This window comes from Lolium rigidum, chromosome 1 (genome assembly GCF_022539505.1).
Source record: "Lolium rigidum isolate FL_2022 chromosome 1, APGP_CSIRO_Lrig_0.1, whole genome shotgun sequence".
NCBI classification, from domain to species: Eukaryota; Viridiplantae; Streptophyta; class Magnoliopsida; order Poales; family Poaceae; genus Lolium; species Lolium rigidum.
In genome coordinates, this window is record NC_061508.1 from 95,029,571 (window position 1) to 95,047,247 (window position 17,677).

At 46.4% G+C, this 17,677-nt stretch overlaps 1 protein-coding gene across 1 annotated transcript; it reads left to right on the top strand.

Moving 5' to 3' along the window:
- Positions 1-1,914: 1,914 nt before the first annotated feature.
- Positions 1,915-2,570, top strand: LOC124678031. The gene has a single exon (XM_047213973.1). The coding sequence runs from the start codon at positions 2,040-2,042 to the stop codon at positions 2,568-2,570; it is 531 nt and encodes a 176-aa protein (XP_047069929.1). The 5' UTR covers positions 1,915-2,039.
- Positions 2,571-17,677: the final 15,107 nt, after the last annotated feature.

Consider the following 17,677-nt stretch of genomic DNA (forward strand, 5'->3'; position numbering starts at 1 on the left):
TGTTTACATATCACACATGTATCAATGTTTCGGTTAATACAATTATAGCATGGTATATAAACATTTATCATAAACATAAAGATATATAATAACCACTTTTATTATTGCCTCTTGGGCATATCTCCAACAATTACCTGGTTGGCATTTTTTAGATTCTCGAAATTCGAAATGGAAATATGAAAACATGAAGATTTTAGTTTTTGCCAGAAATGCAGGATTTTTTATTTTTTTTAAATTAAATTAATAATTGGACCCTCTGCATAAACATTATTATTACTTAACCAATGATGTTTATTTAAATAATTTTTTAAAACTCAAAACAATAAAGAGTTGTGATATCACGGTCTAAGGGTTAATAAGATTGATATGGTAAGCGTGCTAGGGTTGGAGTAGTTTGAGGATGACTGATCAAATTGGGAAGTTTGACCATAAGTGTAATTTGATCTAAGATTAAGTGTAGTTAGAGTTAAAATAATTTATGCGAGAGAATAAAAAAAAATGATTTTTTTTGAAGTTAACGGACGGTGTGGCCTGCGCCGAGGGTCTAGACGCCGACGTCCACCATCAGCGTATACGGGCTACCCTCGGTGTAGCCTACGCTGACGGCCCAATGTGGCTACGCCGTGGGCTTCCGGCCGTCAGCGCCTTGCACCATTCCTGTAGTGAGTGGTTCCTCTCTTAAATGTGCAATTATAGAGACTACTGTGATGATACAAATATCATTTTAAGTAAGAATTTGACATAACATTGACAGGTTATATCAATGAGTATTTGAAGAGAATGAAGGAAATGAAAAAGAAGAAGAAAAAACACATCTTACGAATGGAATATGGCATGTGAAACTAATCTATAAAATGTTCATAGTTTTGTCCCATTTATCCAAGCACGACAACTATAATGTGTCATCTCCAGGTGGGGGTACTGCATATTAGTTTGTCCTAAGTAATTTTGTAATGTTTATAGGAAAGGAACATCTCAAGGTCCAAAATACTAATTAAATATAGTATGAAAATATATTTCTTGATGGCTTACGGTAAAAATTGGATATTATGGATGTTGATATTTTCAAGTTGGTCAAAGTTAGAGATGCATGTGAAATCCCACCAAAATCCCACTTACGGTTCATTTAGTGATTTGTAGTTTGAAATTTGGCTCCAAGTTTTAAACCTAAAATAGCAAAATGAACTGGAACTATGACCTTGGTAAGATCTCACATGATGCCCTAGTAATTTTTTTTTTAAAGTCAACTTAGGCCGATATGCACCGCATTTTTACATGGAGTGCATTTTACTCACTTGTGTGATTGTGTCCATAAACAAGAATCCTACACCTACGGACTCTTGATTACGTACTAAACCTACGGATAAGTTGTCGCCTCATGGCTGGGCCTGGATTAGGATTGATTAATTTTCTAGCAAATCACAGCGCACCTCTCCTCGACACGGTCATCACGTAAAGTCATTCCGTAAATGAAGTGCATGTAGGTGTAGCATTACTAGTCCATAAATTAGAGTCAACTGGGCTTAACTAATACTACTAGTAGACCCGAGGTATTAATAAGTGCGACTATTTCTGTGAGAACTTCGTTTTTAGTTGGATGATGTCATCGAATTTCAGTTACAACTTATTTTACAATTTATAACTAACACAAATCAAGATGCAAATCAAATGGTGTAAGATTTAACTAAACATGAAGTTAATTCTCAGCTAGCTGAGAACCGACAAGATGTAGCCATAAACCATACTACTACTACATGATCTATGATACATGTACCTTGTATATACGGCATGTAGAGAGCGTACATGGTTTGGTGTAACTAGCAGTTGGCGCCCAGGCTGCAGGTCCACTGCTCGATGCACAAATATATCCAGGCTGTGGCGCTCCAATTTGCAAAAGCTACTCGAGAACCAACCCACCAGCCCCGCGCGCGGCCTTGTGCTACCAACCAAAGCGCGCAGCTCCAAGAAACCCACAGAATCCGAGATCTCCCTCTCCAACCTGATCGATCCCGGCTTGTCGTTGCAGTTGTAGTTGGGCAATGGCGACCGATGCGATCCTGGAGACGATCAAGCCGCGGCGGAGCGCGTGGCAGGACGACCTCCCGGTGACGACCGCCGCCGGGGGCGCGGGGAACAAGGGCGGCGGCAAGGTGGACCTGTCCGGGATGCGGCGGCGCGTGTCGTCGTCCCTGTCGCTGCACCTCCAGCCGCTTTCCTCCTCGTCGTCGGAGGCGCTCCGGCGCGCGCGGTCGATGCCGTCGATCAAGGCCCTGGCGGCGGCGGGCGCGGTGCGGCGGTGGTGGGAGTGGGGGCTCGGGTGGGTGATGGAGCGGAAGCCGTCCTTCGCGCGCGGCCTCGAGATGAGCGACGACGAGAAGGCCGCGCTGGGGTGCCACTGCCGCGGCACGCTCCGGCACGTCTTCTACAAGGCGCGCGCCGAGGTGCGCCGCCTCCTGGGCCGCGACGGCCTCCCGCTCGGCGGCGGCGGCGGGCACGGGCAGGACTTCGGGTACGACTCCGTCAGCTACGCCCAGAACTTCGACAACGGCGACGTCGGCGCCAGGTGTTAGTACCGCATCCATGGATCCGCGCGTGATCGTTTTCATGTCGGCATAGCTCGATCGGCGAACATGATCGATACGGCATTGCGTACAGATTAGCTCTGGCCCTTCGCGCGCGGCAATAAACGGAATTGTCCGTAACATACTATCAGTAGTATATAGTACGGTGCGTGTGTGTTTGTCTGAACGATCGCAGATGATCGAGCAGTGATGCGTGTTCGGGGTCCAGATCAACGGAATTAAGCTGTAATATATGTTCTTCCGCTCTTCTTTCTCGCGTTTTCTCTCGATTCTTTTCTTGGCCCATTCATCACTGTAATCGATCAAGGCAATGGATCAGGATGGGGATCGATCTTGGACTGGCAAAATGTACATGTTCCTGTAATTCCTTGCAAATGCAAGTCAATATAATGCCATTGCCACTGCAAACATTTGGGGAATGTGAATCACGTTCTCGGGCAAAGAAACTAGAGGAGGATCACTTGTCGTTTTGTATTTTCTTGTGAGATTCAGATTCAGATCTTCTTCTTCCTCTTGTTCTGGTCCAGTGTCACTTTCTTTCCAGCTGTGAGCGGCGCGACGCGGCAGCTGCTGCTCATTGCCGGAGGTCACCCTCCGTCCTCCTCTCCCGGTTGGTCGGTCCCGGAGCTGTTCCCGCTTCGCGCGAGCTGATCCGGGAGGTTTGACGGGGACGTGGTGGTACAGAGGAGACGACAGCAACTTGGCGCCCAACCGTAGGGCGTCGGTCGTGTGTCTTCTTCCTCCTCGCGATCGATGTGGCGGTAGGGCCACCGGAATGATGAGGAGCGGCGACTTGTCGAGCTGAGCTGCTACGCGTGCGTCGTGTGCGCGGTCGGTGCTCACATGCTGATGCGGGCGGCGGTTGTTGCGGCGAGGAGAGATGATCCCATTCCGGTGCGGAGACTCACTACGGGCCGTGTCTGTCGGTCGCGATGCACTCACTGCACGCCACCGGTGAAGTGGCCATGAGCTATAAGATTGGCCCAGTCGGGGCACACTGCGAATGGGTTCAGATTCAAGCCTACAGTTCTTAAAGATAGCTGAGCATGATGGGCCTATGTTCTCTCTCAACATGATCCATTTAGTCATCAGCGATACATCCCTTTACGTGGGCTGGAAACATTGGAATGCAACGTTGGACAAGCGCCATTCGGATGTCAGCAGAATGTTCGCTAAAAAAAAGATGTCAGCAGAATTAAATCCCTATACTTCGCCCCTGGCACATTTCTCCAATTATTTTTCATGGTTTTGTTGGAATCTCTTTACTTTTATTTTGTTGATGCTCTTTTCCTATCATGTTAGACTGTATAAAGTAACATGTCTTCTAATAAAACAGTGTGTTGGCCATACACAAGACAATACATCAAAAGTACGCCATCTGGGGGGTGTGGGGGGGGGGGGGGATTGTGGACATACTTTATGGGTATAGACATGACATGACTAAATACCAACGGAACATTGTGATCTACAGGAGGTAATGGCGTAAAACCCACCGGGGTTACCAGTCCGCCTGAAGCTCAAGACGGAAGGTCCATCCCAAGACAGAACCGAGTAGGAGTTTGGCGTCTCAAGACTTGCAGCACACAACTGGATATACGTGTCGCCTTTGGATTCCACAAGCTAGTCGGTTAGGACACTCTTTGTACCCTAGGCCCAACGTAGTATATAAGCCACCCCTCGGGTACCCTAAGGGCACGATTCAATCTCACCATCGTAAACTTAACACATTGTGTAAGGGTACATTGCCCCTATGTGTGGTTGGTAATTAATGACAACCCCTATGGACTAATGTTTTCATTGGGTTTATATGAAGGAATATTCCATAGGTACTACTTGTAGTCCATATGTTGGATTCAAGTATGGATGCCATGAAGATAAAGATATACCTTGAGTATTGGCATCAAGATAATCGATTTGAAGACATATATGTGATATGATCAAGAAGAAGAAATGAAGACAGAGTTCTATGTGGAACTCAATATTAGCCATGCTCTAGCTTATGTGTTAAGCAATGAATGATCAAGATCTTGAGTGCTTGATTCCAAGTGAAGAACTCAAGATATGGCTCTAAGTCGGTGTCATGATAGGCTCATGAGTTGAGCCATGGTTGACTAAGATTTAGAGCATGCAAACAAATGAAGAGTTCTTTATACACCTCAAGATAGTATGATAGAGCATGAGAATATACAAGGTTGACCAATACAAAGAACGAAGAATAGATTCAAGTTTGGTCAACACATGAAGCATGAGGAATGTGCCACGTGAAGTCATGTGGTATGGTAAGCCTTGTCAATTATGGTTCATGAACTAACTCATCATATATGTGCCATTGTGTTGTCTATGTGGGTTAGGTATCTTTCCATGGGCATGCATCAAAAGTGAGATCTCATATAGCCCATGAGAGGATGACATCAAGTGGTGATCGTCATCAAGGGTGAGTTGGGCAAGTAAAAGTTGACCATCTCAAGAGGATCATATGCTTGAAGCTTGCCGTCCATTTGGTGATAATGGACATGTGAAGAAGTGCATCAATGTAGCTTTCTCATCATGGTGTATGCACTACAAGAAAAAAGGCATGTTAAGACGCTCATTTCAGATGTTAAACACGCTTTAAAGCATCGCTACACCAATGTAGAGTCGCTCTTGTAAAGCGTCCTAGAAGCGTCTCTTTATGCACCGTCTCAGGATCTGTAAGGACGCATTAGAAGCGTGGCTAGTAGACATGAGACGTTTAAAAAGCGTGTATATCCTTGTAGAGACGTTGTACTAGATCCCTTCCCATGTCGTCTCTAAAATGAACTATGGCGTCCTTAAGAATCATAAGACGTTATTTTCATTTACTTAATTTTTTTTATGTGCCAATCAGTTTCTCGATTCATGCGAAGATAATCAAATTTTCGTGCAATCACAGATCATAACACAACACACGAGTAAATTGCATTATTTGATAAAGGTTAACTTTATTTCTCGGAGCAACAATACTTTACAATAGAACTGTACATTTGTCAAAGAATTACAACTCGACCATACCAAATCCTTTAAATCTTTATATAACTTTTCTTCTAACTAGTTCAAAATCAGTCTACAAGCTTGTCCTTGGATAAACTGGTACATTGGCTGCCCCGCTAGTAGTGCAGATTTGCCTTGCAAACTTCTATTGTGTTGCTTGAGAAATCTTCACAAACACTGAGGCTGTACACAAAGTCAATGAATAGATAGGTAAGTTAACTGGTAATAATTGCAATAACAAGTTCTAATTTCCAAAGACACAAATGAAGCACACGCCACGAGTACTTCACCTTGAGGGCCATCTTTTCGCTAGTTCATCTTGTTTGCATATAGCTGCTTACGTACTACCAAGTAAAACAACTATTAAACCATTGTGTAGATATGCTCATAAAACCATTGCTATAACAGCAAAAGTATTACATTATAATGTGGGATGTGGACGAATATGTGACAATGTAAGAGATGTAGCTACAAAATGCACTTATTGTGATACATCTGTAGAAAAAAGAAGAAAATTAGGTCACCACACTAAGAACACAGTGTGAACCATGTACATGAATCAAATCTATATTGCGGAACAGAGCAGTACCTGATTTTGTACTCGGCTAAAAAAAGCAGCCAGAAGATAATTTTAGATCAACTGTTCAGAAGATTATGTATGTGCTTGCAGTGGAGTCAGAAGAAAACAAAATAAAACTTACATTGGCATTAGTTTGCACGAATGCGCGCAGCATGTTGAAGAACCAATTATTTATGTCACAATACCGTGCTACATCAGCCGCTCACAAAAAAATCGTGGTGAATCTGTCCTGAAATAATTAAAAAGCAGTAAAAAATCTAACTTCCACTTAGATGCCATCTAATTATCTATTAGCAAGAAAAGCAAATGAACACAATGCCCTGTATTTCCATTCAGTTTGGAGAAGTTATCCAAACAAAAATATTTACCTCGGGTGAGCAGGCGAACTCATATTGCAAGGATTACCTCCAGACGTGATGTACAAAAGCCTTATGACTCTACCTTGTAATTGCACTCCTTTTCCTGCCGCTACCTAACAGATTACAGACCTGAGATCCGCACATCAAAACGAAAGAACATCAGAGATCTGAGAGCGGGGGAGGCTGGCTACGGTTGCTTACCTCAGGTATCCATTGGAATCACACGCCAGCAGTGGATTCAGGGGAAGGAGGAGGCGTACGGGGAGATCTCGCCTGCGAGCCGGCGGCGGCAGCCTCCACGAATGTGATAGGGTTAGCAGATTTCACAAGTTTTTTCTTAGAAAAAAGATTGTTAGAGGGGATATCGGGTGTGACGTTTGGGTTGGCATGGAAGGATAGAGCCCAGATTAACGGAGGAGGTGCGGGGAGTAGAGACGACATGTGCAATGTCTCAAAGAACGTCACTATGTACCGCGCTAAACTACACCTAAAGACGAAGTTAAAAGCGTCAAATCCTGTGCGTCTTTATGTGTCACTTTTCTTGTAGTGATGGGGGAGCATTTGTGAGTCTTCACGAAGCAACAATGATCAAGTGAGGCATTCCAGCTTGAGTGGAGATTGAAGAGTTATCATCAAGATCAAGCGGGATGCGCAAGGCAAAGGTATGGCCTTGTTAGGTTTTTATTTTAACAGTCTCAAGGTGGTTGTTGGGAGACCGGGTTATAGGATAAATAGCCGCACTATCAAGAGGGGCTTTCGGTTGGGTAACTTGATCACATCGTCTTAGGGAGCTCAACCCTTTGCATACTTTGCATATCCCTATTACTTTTTGGTGTTTCTCTGTGTGAGGTTCTTGAGCTTATTTATAGCTTTACAACAAGCCCAAGTTAATCGAAAATGAAATCCGCATGCATCTTCTATTGCGTTTTCGAGTTTGGACGACTTCACCCTTTCTTAACGGTGGAAGACTCCCTCTCTAGAATCATCTAAAATATTCTGTGGGGAGTCTCCATATTTGTCGTTATGTTTCCAATAAAATTGGTTTTATGTCAATCGGAGTTCGTGAGCATTTTCTATTTTAAAGAAAAAGAAAAGTTTTTTCAGGGGTCCCGAAATCCGGTCTCTGGCCCGGCCTGCCGAGTGCTGCTGCCGGCCAGTCCGGCACACAGCCCGGCATGCCGAGTGCTGCTACCGGGCGGGCCAGCATCTGGCTCGGCCCACCAGGTATGGTTCCGACCGACCCAGCCTCCTGGTCAGCCCGGCCTGTGGCCCGGCCTGCCGGGTCCTGCTGCCGGGTAGCCCGGCCTCTGGCCCGGCCTGCCGGGTGCTGCTGTCGGGTAGCTCGGCCTCTGGCCCGGCATGCCGGGTAGGCTGCCGAAATTCCCGGCACCTGGTCCGGCCCTACCGAGATGTATGCTGGGTTGCTCGACTTTGCCTCAAACGACTAGTTTTTAGCCCGACTTTTCCCCCAACGGTTATATTTTCTCTTACACTATAAATAGGCCTTCTTCCACCTTGGGCTGGGTAAGTTCTTCCACTCTCTCTCCTCCATTATTGTCTTTGAAGAACTGTAGCACCCTACCTTTTAATAAAGGCAAGATACCTGTGTATAGTGCTACTCCCGGGATCACTGATAGCACACACATTACAAAATATAGTAATCATTGCAATAGTATCAAATTACTACATCATTGATCCAGAGGGTACAATAAAACCTTACAAATTGCATAGTCACATGGACTAGCTCAGAATAAACACAGCGGAAAGTAAATCAGCAATGAGCCTTCATCATCTTCATGTGCCACAAGCAGTCATGTTGGAATGTAGACTCGAGATCCTACCACGTACTTCTCCTCGGAAAATCCCGCACGTTTGAATATGCAGCCCCACGAATGGAAGTCAGTACAATGATGTACTGGCAAATGACACTTATATGGTGGCTGTTTTGGGCATGACTATCTACATGATATTTGGCAAGTGGAGTTTAGGCAAATTTGCATAAAGCCAATTTTGACCTACATTTTATTTTAAAACAAAACTTTTGTAAAACTTGTAATGTTGTCATAAACAGTATCATGGTTACATCTCCCATGTACTATCCGACAATTGCTACACAAATTTTAACTTATTCAGAAAAGGTGATGAGATTCTTCCGTACATTCCTTGCCTAGGAGCTCAAATTGTCCATAACCGGGGACACGGCTAAGATCTTAGGTTTACTCTCGAGAGGTTGTGCACTTTCACCTTACGACCCACCCTTCCCAAGAGAAGAATGAGACAAGATCTTTCGAAGAAGGTTTCAACCATAACCAGCTAGACCCGTTCCCGTTTGGCCGTCACCACATCATCATGTCTAGCAACAAGTTGGACCTCGCAACTTACTTAATCCCGGCAGAGCCCATAATACCATAAGGCTGCACTGGAAGCTATCTAAAACATGGACGACATATTAATCTCTTTAATCCTGGGTGGCCATCCACAAGTGCACCCTCAGGCGATGACAACCACAATGTGGCCCCGAGTAGCCACTCAACATTTGCGCACTCTCGTGGATTCATCACTTTAGTCCCTAGGGCGCGTGAGGAATTCATCACTTTAGTCCCTAGGGCGCGTGAGCCCGAGCAGCCGCCCACCAATCAACCAATCCACCCGTGTGATTCATTAAGGTTGTTAATTTTAATTCTCAATACTCACAATCCAAATTGATCAAAACAGCAGTGGCACTTTGTTATTGCTAGGCAAACTAAAATCCTAGCAAGGGTTCATGGTAGCTACACACTACTGGGATTGATAAGCATAGCATAACTTTTGAAATCAAAATCCTACCATGCATACTAGTTTGAAAAACACTAATGCATATATAAAAAATAAGTAGGATTTGAATGTCACTTGCCTTTTTGGTAGTCGTAGCGCGTTCACTTCTCTTAATCAAAATACGTGCCTCTCCGTACGAACTATAATATAAAATATAGCACAACATAAACACACCATTCAACAACAACAACAAAATCAAACAACATTCGATATGAACAATCGTAGACATGCATGCATGCTATGCACCAATTTATTTCACAAGAGAGGTAGTGTGTATATGTTGTATTAGGTGCTCTCTGACATGTGCAATGTTAATAAAGTATTCTGGACATTTAATTTGATTTAGAAAACCATTAATCGAGTATTTACTTTACGTATACAACCATATTAATTAGCTACAGCAAGCATTATGGGTTGTAAAAATATGAACTTGACTTCTCTGGATAGGTTACAGTAGTACAAGATTAGACCAATTGGAATTATTCAAAAATAATTTATAGAATTTGAATTATCGTCAAATTACTGATTAGTATAGATTTTACTAAAGCAAGTTTGTGCACGTGTCAAAATTGTACAACTCCTATACCAAGTTGAAGCACATGATCTGAGGATTCCAGAAAGTACAAATTTGTTAAATTTGGACTAGTAGATTATTTGATATAATTTTTATAGTGAAAAAGGATTAATTAAATCATTTGAATTATGATTCGAAAACTAATACATAACATATACAGTATTCTTGCATATTTAGATTCTACATGTTATAAGCTTTCCAACGATATAAAGTTTGTAAATTTTGGACCTCTGGATGATTCTATAATGAATTTCTAAGTTAGACACATAATCTGATATTTAAAATTTACATTTAAAATTAGTTTGACCGAGTTTGACTGAGACGCTGACTGTACTTGTATAGTTGACTGCTGACTGTACGATTGACTCGCTGACTGTACAGTTGATCGCAGTTTGACTTTCGACTGGACTGAGTTGACTATGCTGATGTCATGACGATGTCACAAAGTTGACAGAAAAATTTGCTCAGATGAAAAAACTTTCTACATCAAAGTTGTATAGAATTAATAGATCTATCTAACGCACAAATTACTTTTCACCACGGATTAATGTGTTTGACAAGATCTGGGTTATACCTTATAAGATCTGAATCTTGCAACACGATTTTCTTTTTGCTCGGTGAACGAAACAAGTTGAAACTTGCGGCAATTGAAAGATCTTGACGAGAGGAACAACTTCCGTGTTGAGGTCATGACAATTCAAGATCGTTTTGAAACTCGATTTGGCTCCGGTTGACTCGAAATAGATCTGTAGATGAGCGATAAATCCGTACGTCAAATCGATAAACTTTCAACATGAAAGTTGTAGAGGATGATCAGATCTACAAACTCACCAAAGGAATTTGGATTTCATGGAACGAGCACGAACTAATTGAGGATTCACTTTGTCAGGTCTGACACCTTGCGATACGAAATTATCCGTGTATGGTGGATGAAAAGAGATGAGATTGGTCGGGATTGAAAGATCTCGACGAGATCTACAACTTTCGTGTAGAGTCCGAAGCGATTCGAGGTAGTTTTGGTGGTCAAATCAACGAGTTAAGATTTCGTTGATGTAGGATTTCGAGAGGAAGAAAGGGAAAACGAAACCGCGGTCTGGTGGAGAGTTTACCATAAGTCGGTGGAAAAGGTGGGCCTCGAAGTTACAAACGCGTGGAAACAAACGGATCTGAAATCGGAGTTGTGTGGCTCAAGAAAAGTTGATCTAAGTGAAGATAAATTTTGGCAAAACGAAAATCCTTTCGTGCCAGGAACAGAAGCTCGATCGCTCGAGCCGGTCGGTTCGGCTGGGCCTGGCCGCTGCGAGCTGGGCCGCTCGGTCCGGCTGGCCGGCCCGATTTGTTTTTTTTTCCTTCTCTTTTTTTTTTACTTGTTTTTTTTATAAAATGAGTTTCGTAACTTCGATTTGAGTGAATCAAATTCCTATAAGTTTGTACAATTATTTTTATTCTTATAAGATAACATAAACACTTAAATTTTATCAATTATTATTTCATATTATTTTTATTACAATTATGTCACTATGGCTATATGTGAATAGTTTCAACATACACATACCAAACAAGTTTATAAAAATTTGTAAAAATCAAAATAGTGTTTTAGGACAACAAAGAACCTATTTAAAATCCATTTGTGAAAATAAATAATAATTATATGCACTTAGCCTAATTGGCTACTTTGATAATATTTTACAAATATAGCTTTCTATAGTTTTATTTTCTTAAATAGAAATCCATTAAGGATTCGAAAACTTTGAAAATCAAAATATGTTTGATTTTGAAAATACTTGAAGCCAAAAGTATTCGGAAAACAATAGTTTGGAAAATACGTTTAAATAACTCCAAAAAGTTTTAATTCTTTGTGGATTTTCAATCAAGTTCAAACAATCAAGCATTAAATTCATTCTTATTTTTCATTCCAAAATTTAGAAAATTTCGGGATGTGACAAGAACTTACCCTATCTCTTGATTCCCCCCATGATTCTTGCTCATTCTTGAGGGATCTAAGAGAGGAGATCTAGATCTACAACTCCACCAATCCATTCCTCCTCTTTGTGAGGGGAACTCTTGGGATCTGTTATCACCAGATTTTAGACAAATCCAGAGGTGGGCCGGGCTTGGAAGATTACATGTGGAGGAATTCCAAGGCGGCCTGGCACGAAGGGTTTTGGGCTGAATTGTCCGTGTATCTTTATTTAGTAGTTTATTATTTTAGATAAGAGATAGAATCTTACTCGTGCACGGTTTAGTGCACGCCCTCATTAGAAAGTCCCCTGGACTATAAATATGTACCTAGGGTTTATGGAATAAACAACAACTCACGTTCAACCCCAAAAACAAACCAATCTCGGCGCATCGCCAACTCCTTCGTCTCGAGGGTTTCTATCGTAAGCGACATGCTCGCCTAGATCGCATCTTGCGATCTAGGCAAGCACAAGCCCCACGTTGTTCATGCGTTGCTCGTATCGAAGCGCTTTTGATGGCGAGCAACGTAGTTATCATTAGATGTGTTAGGGTTAGCATTGTTCTTCGTTTAAGCATGCTTACGTAGTGCAACCCTTGCATATCTAGCCGCCCTCACGCCTATCTCGAGTGTGGGGGCGGCACCCGCTTGATCATTATTTAGTAGATCCGATCCGTTACGATTGCTCCTTGTTCTACAAGGATTAGTTTAATATCCGCAATAGTTTGGCCTTACAATGGGGGGAGGATCCAAGTGGCACGTAGGGTGGCGTTCGCAAGTCCTAAACGGGATGTTCCTAGGATCAACTTCATGTTGGTTTTTTGGCCTTGTTTAGGATCGGCTTACGAGCACCGTGCGTGGCCGCAAGGCCCAACCTCGGAGTAGGATGATCCGATTATGCGGTGAGAACCCTAAATCGTCGTAGATCTCATTAGCTTCATCTTGATCAAGCAGGACCACCAAGTATTCGTGCACCCCGTACGAATCATGGGTGGATCGGCTCTTTGAGCCGATTCACAGGATAACCCGAGAGCCGATCGAGGCTCGTATTTAACGTTTACATGTATGCCCTGCAGAAACTAAGCGAGGCACCCTCATCACCTTCCCGACCGGTATAGGTCGGGTGGCACGCCTTGCACTTCGCAACGCCGCGTGTGACCGGAAGAGCATTGCGGGCCGTCGCTCGGAGGGGTCTCAGCCAGCCGCAGCTCTAGGCTCTTCCCGGCTCTACGGTGCTGACAAGGCCGCTGCCCGCCGGTGGGTTTTGGCGATCAACACATTCTCGGCACGCACGGTGGGACTATCGTCTACATCAACCACATCGCCATCTACATCCGAGATGGCGGACGGCACGCCGCTCACCTACGAGGATCCGCCCGATGACCTAAAAAAGCAATACAACGAGATCAAGGCTACCCTCGAAGCCGACCTCATCGGCTCTTTTCGCAGAACCCGTTCCGGTGGCATCGCATGGAAGGGGTTCTCACCGTAAGGTGCACTCGATGGGATAGACCTCTCCGCCCCGTCGGAGGAACGCACCGTGGGTCTGCGGCAGGAGATCAACTACCCGGTGGCTCACTCGCTACACCGCCACTCCGAGAACTTGGTCAACGTGCCGGAGCGTGTCGCTCGCGCGTGATCCGGGAGATCATGAGCCACCGCACTCGCCGTCGTGGCCAGCTCTCGGGACTCATCAAGGAGAGTTGCCATTCCGAGCCCCGTCCACCGCTGCCATTTGCGTTGGCAGCACCGGGCCGAAGTGCCGACTACACCGGCATTCCTCGTCTACGTGCACTGGTGGCGACCCCGGTGACTACCAGCTCTTAATGGAGGCGCCTAAGGAGATCCCTCATGGATACGCGTGCATGTATGTGCCGGATTGTGGTGACCGGGCACTCACAAACCAGGCCACAACATCGGGGACTCCGGCGAAGACCGGAGGAACGTCGGCGACAGAGCGTACGTGGCTAACTAAATACGCCACACCGACGAAACTCCCGAGCCCGGCTCCCGCAGCCGGCTCGGAGCTGGAGAAGCAAACATGGCAGGCCAAGTACGCCACCCCGGCGAATCTTCGAGTGCAACTCCTACGGCCAGCACAACGGATCGGATCGGCACCATACCGAGAGACCGGCTCGGCATGATGCCGAAAAGAAGGGCAGTCGGCTATTCCAAGCCGTACCTCGACGATTACGAGATGATCCCGCCGCCACCTAAATATCGGCTCCCCGACTTCTCCAAATTCGATGGATCGGATGGCTCCAGCTCCATCGAGCACGTCGCCCGATATTTGGCTCAACTAGGACCGGCTTCGGTGTCGGACCAGCTACGCGTGAGGCTCTTTTCACAGTCCCTCACGGGATCGGCTTTTGGATGGTACACCTCTCGCGCGACGAACTCCATCCGAGCCTTGGAAGCAATTGGAAGAACAGTTCCATATGCAATACCATTCGAAGCTTCCGAGTCCGGCATTGCCGATCTAGCACAACTACGTCGAAGCGCGGGGAAACGGTGACAGAATCACATCCGGCGCTTCAGGAATCTTAGGAACCGATGTTATTCGGTTCGTATAACCGAAAAGGAAGCAGCCGAGTTGGCGTAGCAGTGCCTTGCAACACAGCTCAAGGACATGGCCTCCCAAGCGAGATTATCCTCGCCGGCGCATATGGTTCGGAAACTATCAGCATATGAACAGCGCCACCCCGACCTGTACCAAGACAAGTTCAAGCGTGCAGTAGTTATGGTCGATACGGAGGAGGATGAAGTGCCCGCGGGAGGCCAAGAGGTAGCAATGGTCGAGTGGACTCGTGGGGAACCCCGTGGCCTCGCAAATGGGTAAAGCCACCAGTGGCCGCCCAGGGGATTTGATTTTGACATCACCAAGACCGAACAAATCTTCGACCTCCCGCTCAAGGAGAAACAGCTTGACGATTCCCGAAGGTCTCAAGTTCCCCACGGCGAAAGAGCTAAACGGAAAGCCGTACCGCAAATTCCACAACTCGCTTTCCCATGCCACCAACGACCGCCGGTGTGGCGTCAGCACATCCAAGCGGCGATAGAGAAGGGGCGGCTAATTTTCAACCAAGCACGCCATGAAGGTCGACACCCAACCCTTCCCCGCCGTTAACATGGTAGAAATCATCTACCCCGAAGGTTGCCGCCCAGGTCCCTCGCTCAAGCATCAACATGGTAGGACCCGGAAACCACTCGGCAAAGATGGAGATGAGGGCAGCTGCTCTCATAGCAAGGACACGAGAGGAGGCCGCTCCACGCGATCGGCTCCGTCATGATGGCAAGCGCTATGTCACAGAGGGAGAGGTGAAGAATATGAGATATCAGCGACCCCTCTCTGATCACCTCCTCAACAAATATGTTAGCCAGTATGACCAACACCGACGGTCCAAATACGATGATAGAGAAGATCGTTTGGCTAGAGAAGCCGTAAGACATCGTCGGCGGAATCGCGATGAGGAGGAGCACGAGCGCTATGCCACGGAAGCATCAAGGGAGCAAGAGAACAACGCCGAGCATTGGGACCGCCCCTTCTTCGTACACCGCCGGGATTCAGGAATGAGCCGATTACCCACAATCGGCAATTGCCCGTAATGCAATCGGAAAAGAAGGAGGCAGCCAACGTGTCCGTGTTCGAGCGCCTAGGGCCTCTCCCGCCACAAAGCGAACGCGCCGAGTCACCTCGTTGGGCAGATCTTGAGGATTCGGAGGACGAGGGAGAAGTGGAAGAAGACAGGTACCACCGGCCAAGGTGGTGCCCCGACGGACTCAGCCGTTCCCAAAAGCGCAGGGTTCAGCGATTGCGCGGCCCGGAGGAAGCCGAAAGGTTGTACCGCATACGCTAAGAAAGGCACGGCCCGATCTCGTCGCAAAGGTTCGGCCGAACCCCGGATGAAGAGGGTCGTCCACGGAAAATGGAGTGGCGCCCCAAACAGAGGAAAGCCGATGATGAGACATCGGCTGGCACAAGCATGGTCCTCGTCCGGCCGCCACAGCTTAGCCCTCCACGACTCTCCGGAGCGCTCAAGGTGGACGACAGCAGGCGCATCAAGTCAGAGGTTGGGTTGGTTTCATCCAGCCTCGACCAAGTAGCAAGATCAAACCAATGAGCAAACCAGGAGAGGCTGATCCTTGTGATCGGCCCCAAAAATTTACGAAGGGAACTTACAAAACCTTCAACGAGCAAGCAACGTGGAGACCGATTCCAAGCAATCGGCCAAAATTATCCTCACCTACCTTCTCGCCCGGGTTCAACATGTTATCCAACAGAGCCGATACCATCAATTCTCTTGACAGAATCGGCTCGGGGCGCCTGTGTAGATAAGAAGCATCTCATCTTCTCGGTGATGGGTATTGGAATATGGGGGCCGATGCACAGGTTGGCCGTAATAAAAAGTGAAAATTCGAAAATTTTCGAGCACAGCCGATGCAGCAGGCATCGACTTAAGGACATGAAAGCCGATGCATGGCCATCGACTCAAGGGGAGTAACTGTTACGATTAGAGGGTCAATGGAGCACAAAGGAAGATTTTGTATGAAGGAACTCCTCAATGGAGCAGTTTGGAAGCTCGGATCCTCTCTTCAAGAACAATATCAGAAGCAGCATGGGCGGACGGATCAGGTCAAGGATGGATGACATTAGATCCATCAAAGGAAAGGAACCTTTCTGGCCGGCAGGAACTGAAAAGCTCGGGGGGCAGGTCGCCTTGAAGGCTTTCTGCTTTGGGAAGCCGATTTATGTTCAAATCGGCTAGCTTGGCGTAAGAAGCTCCCTCAGACATGATCGAGCCCAGGTCCATACAGCTCTGTTTTGCCTCGGCTAAGACTCGGGGGGCAACAAGCCTGGAAGATGTCCTGTTTTTAAGAGCCGATCGGAGTCACCTCGGCCGCGGCCGCATCATGGTCGTCTCGGGGAGGAACTCGGGAAGGAAAAGCCGTCGTCTAGTACAGGGCTTGACCGTGCCGTTGCTGCAAGAAAAGGAAAGAAGTCCGACGCGTTGCCATCGGTCTTAGCATGACAAACGGAAGGAATGGAATTGGAGCGATTAAAAGATGAATAGAAAGGACAATTTCATTAATTCGAAGGAGCGGCTTTACAAGAAAGAGCCGATGGCTCTCAAAAGAGGGATCTGGTGCCTAGTGCACTGCTACCACTAGTCCTATACTACTAGTCGTCGCTCGTCCTCGTCATCGCCGCCGTCGGTGTCGCTCGGCGCTGCTCCCGAGGAGCTCCTCGTCGCCGCTGCCCCAGCCCTTGGCCGGAGCCTCTTCCTCCTCGTCATCATCATCATCCTCGCTGTCCGCCCGTGAGCCGGAAGCGCTTGGTCGGCGGGTACCCGATGGAGGAGGAGGAGTCATCCTCCTCCTCTTCCTCTTCGTCATCATCTTCGTCCTCGCTGTCCGCCCACATACGGGGCGCTTCTTCGGCGGGAGCCGGGCGTAAGGAGAGGCCTTGGCCTTCGCTGCTTCTCCTTCTTTTTCCTCCTTTTCGGAGGAGAAGGGATTCACTGCGGGGTGGAGGTTGTCCTCGGTCTTCTTCTTCGGCGAAGATTGGGGGAAGAGTTTTGAGAAGGAAGAGGAGGAGGAAGACATTGCTACAGGAGGAGAGGGTTTTTTGGTGCCGATAGCTGGGATGGAATAGAGGATAGAGAGAGAGCTAACCAGTCGGCGCGGTTAAATAATGAGAAATCTGGTGAAGGTTTAATGCCATTACAGCCTTCCAAGGGATCGATGCTAAAGTCATGTCGAATTTTTAGAGAAGCCGAGAAGACAGGGCATAATGATGAC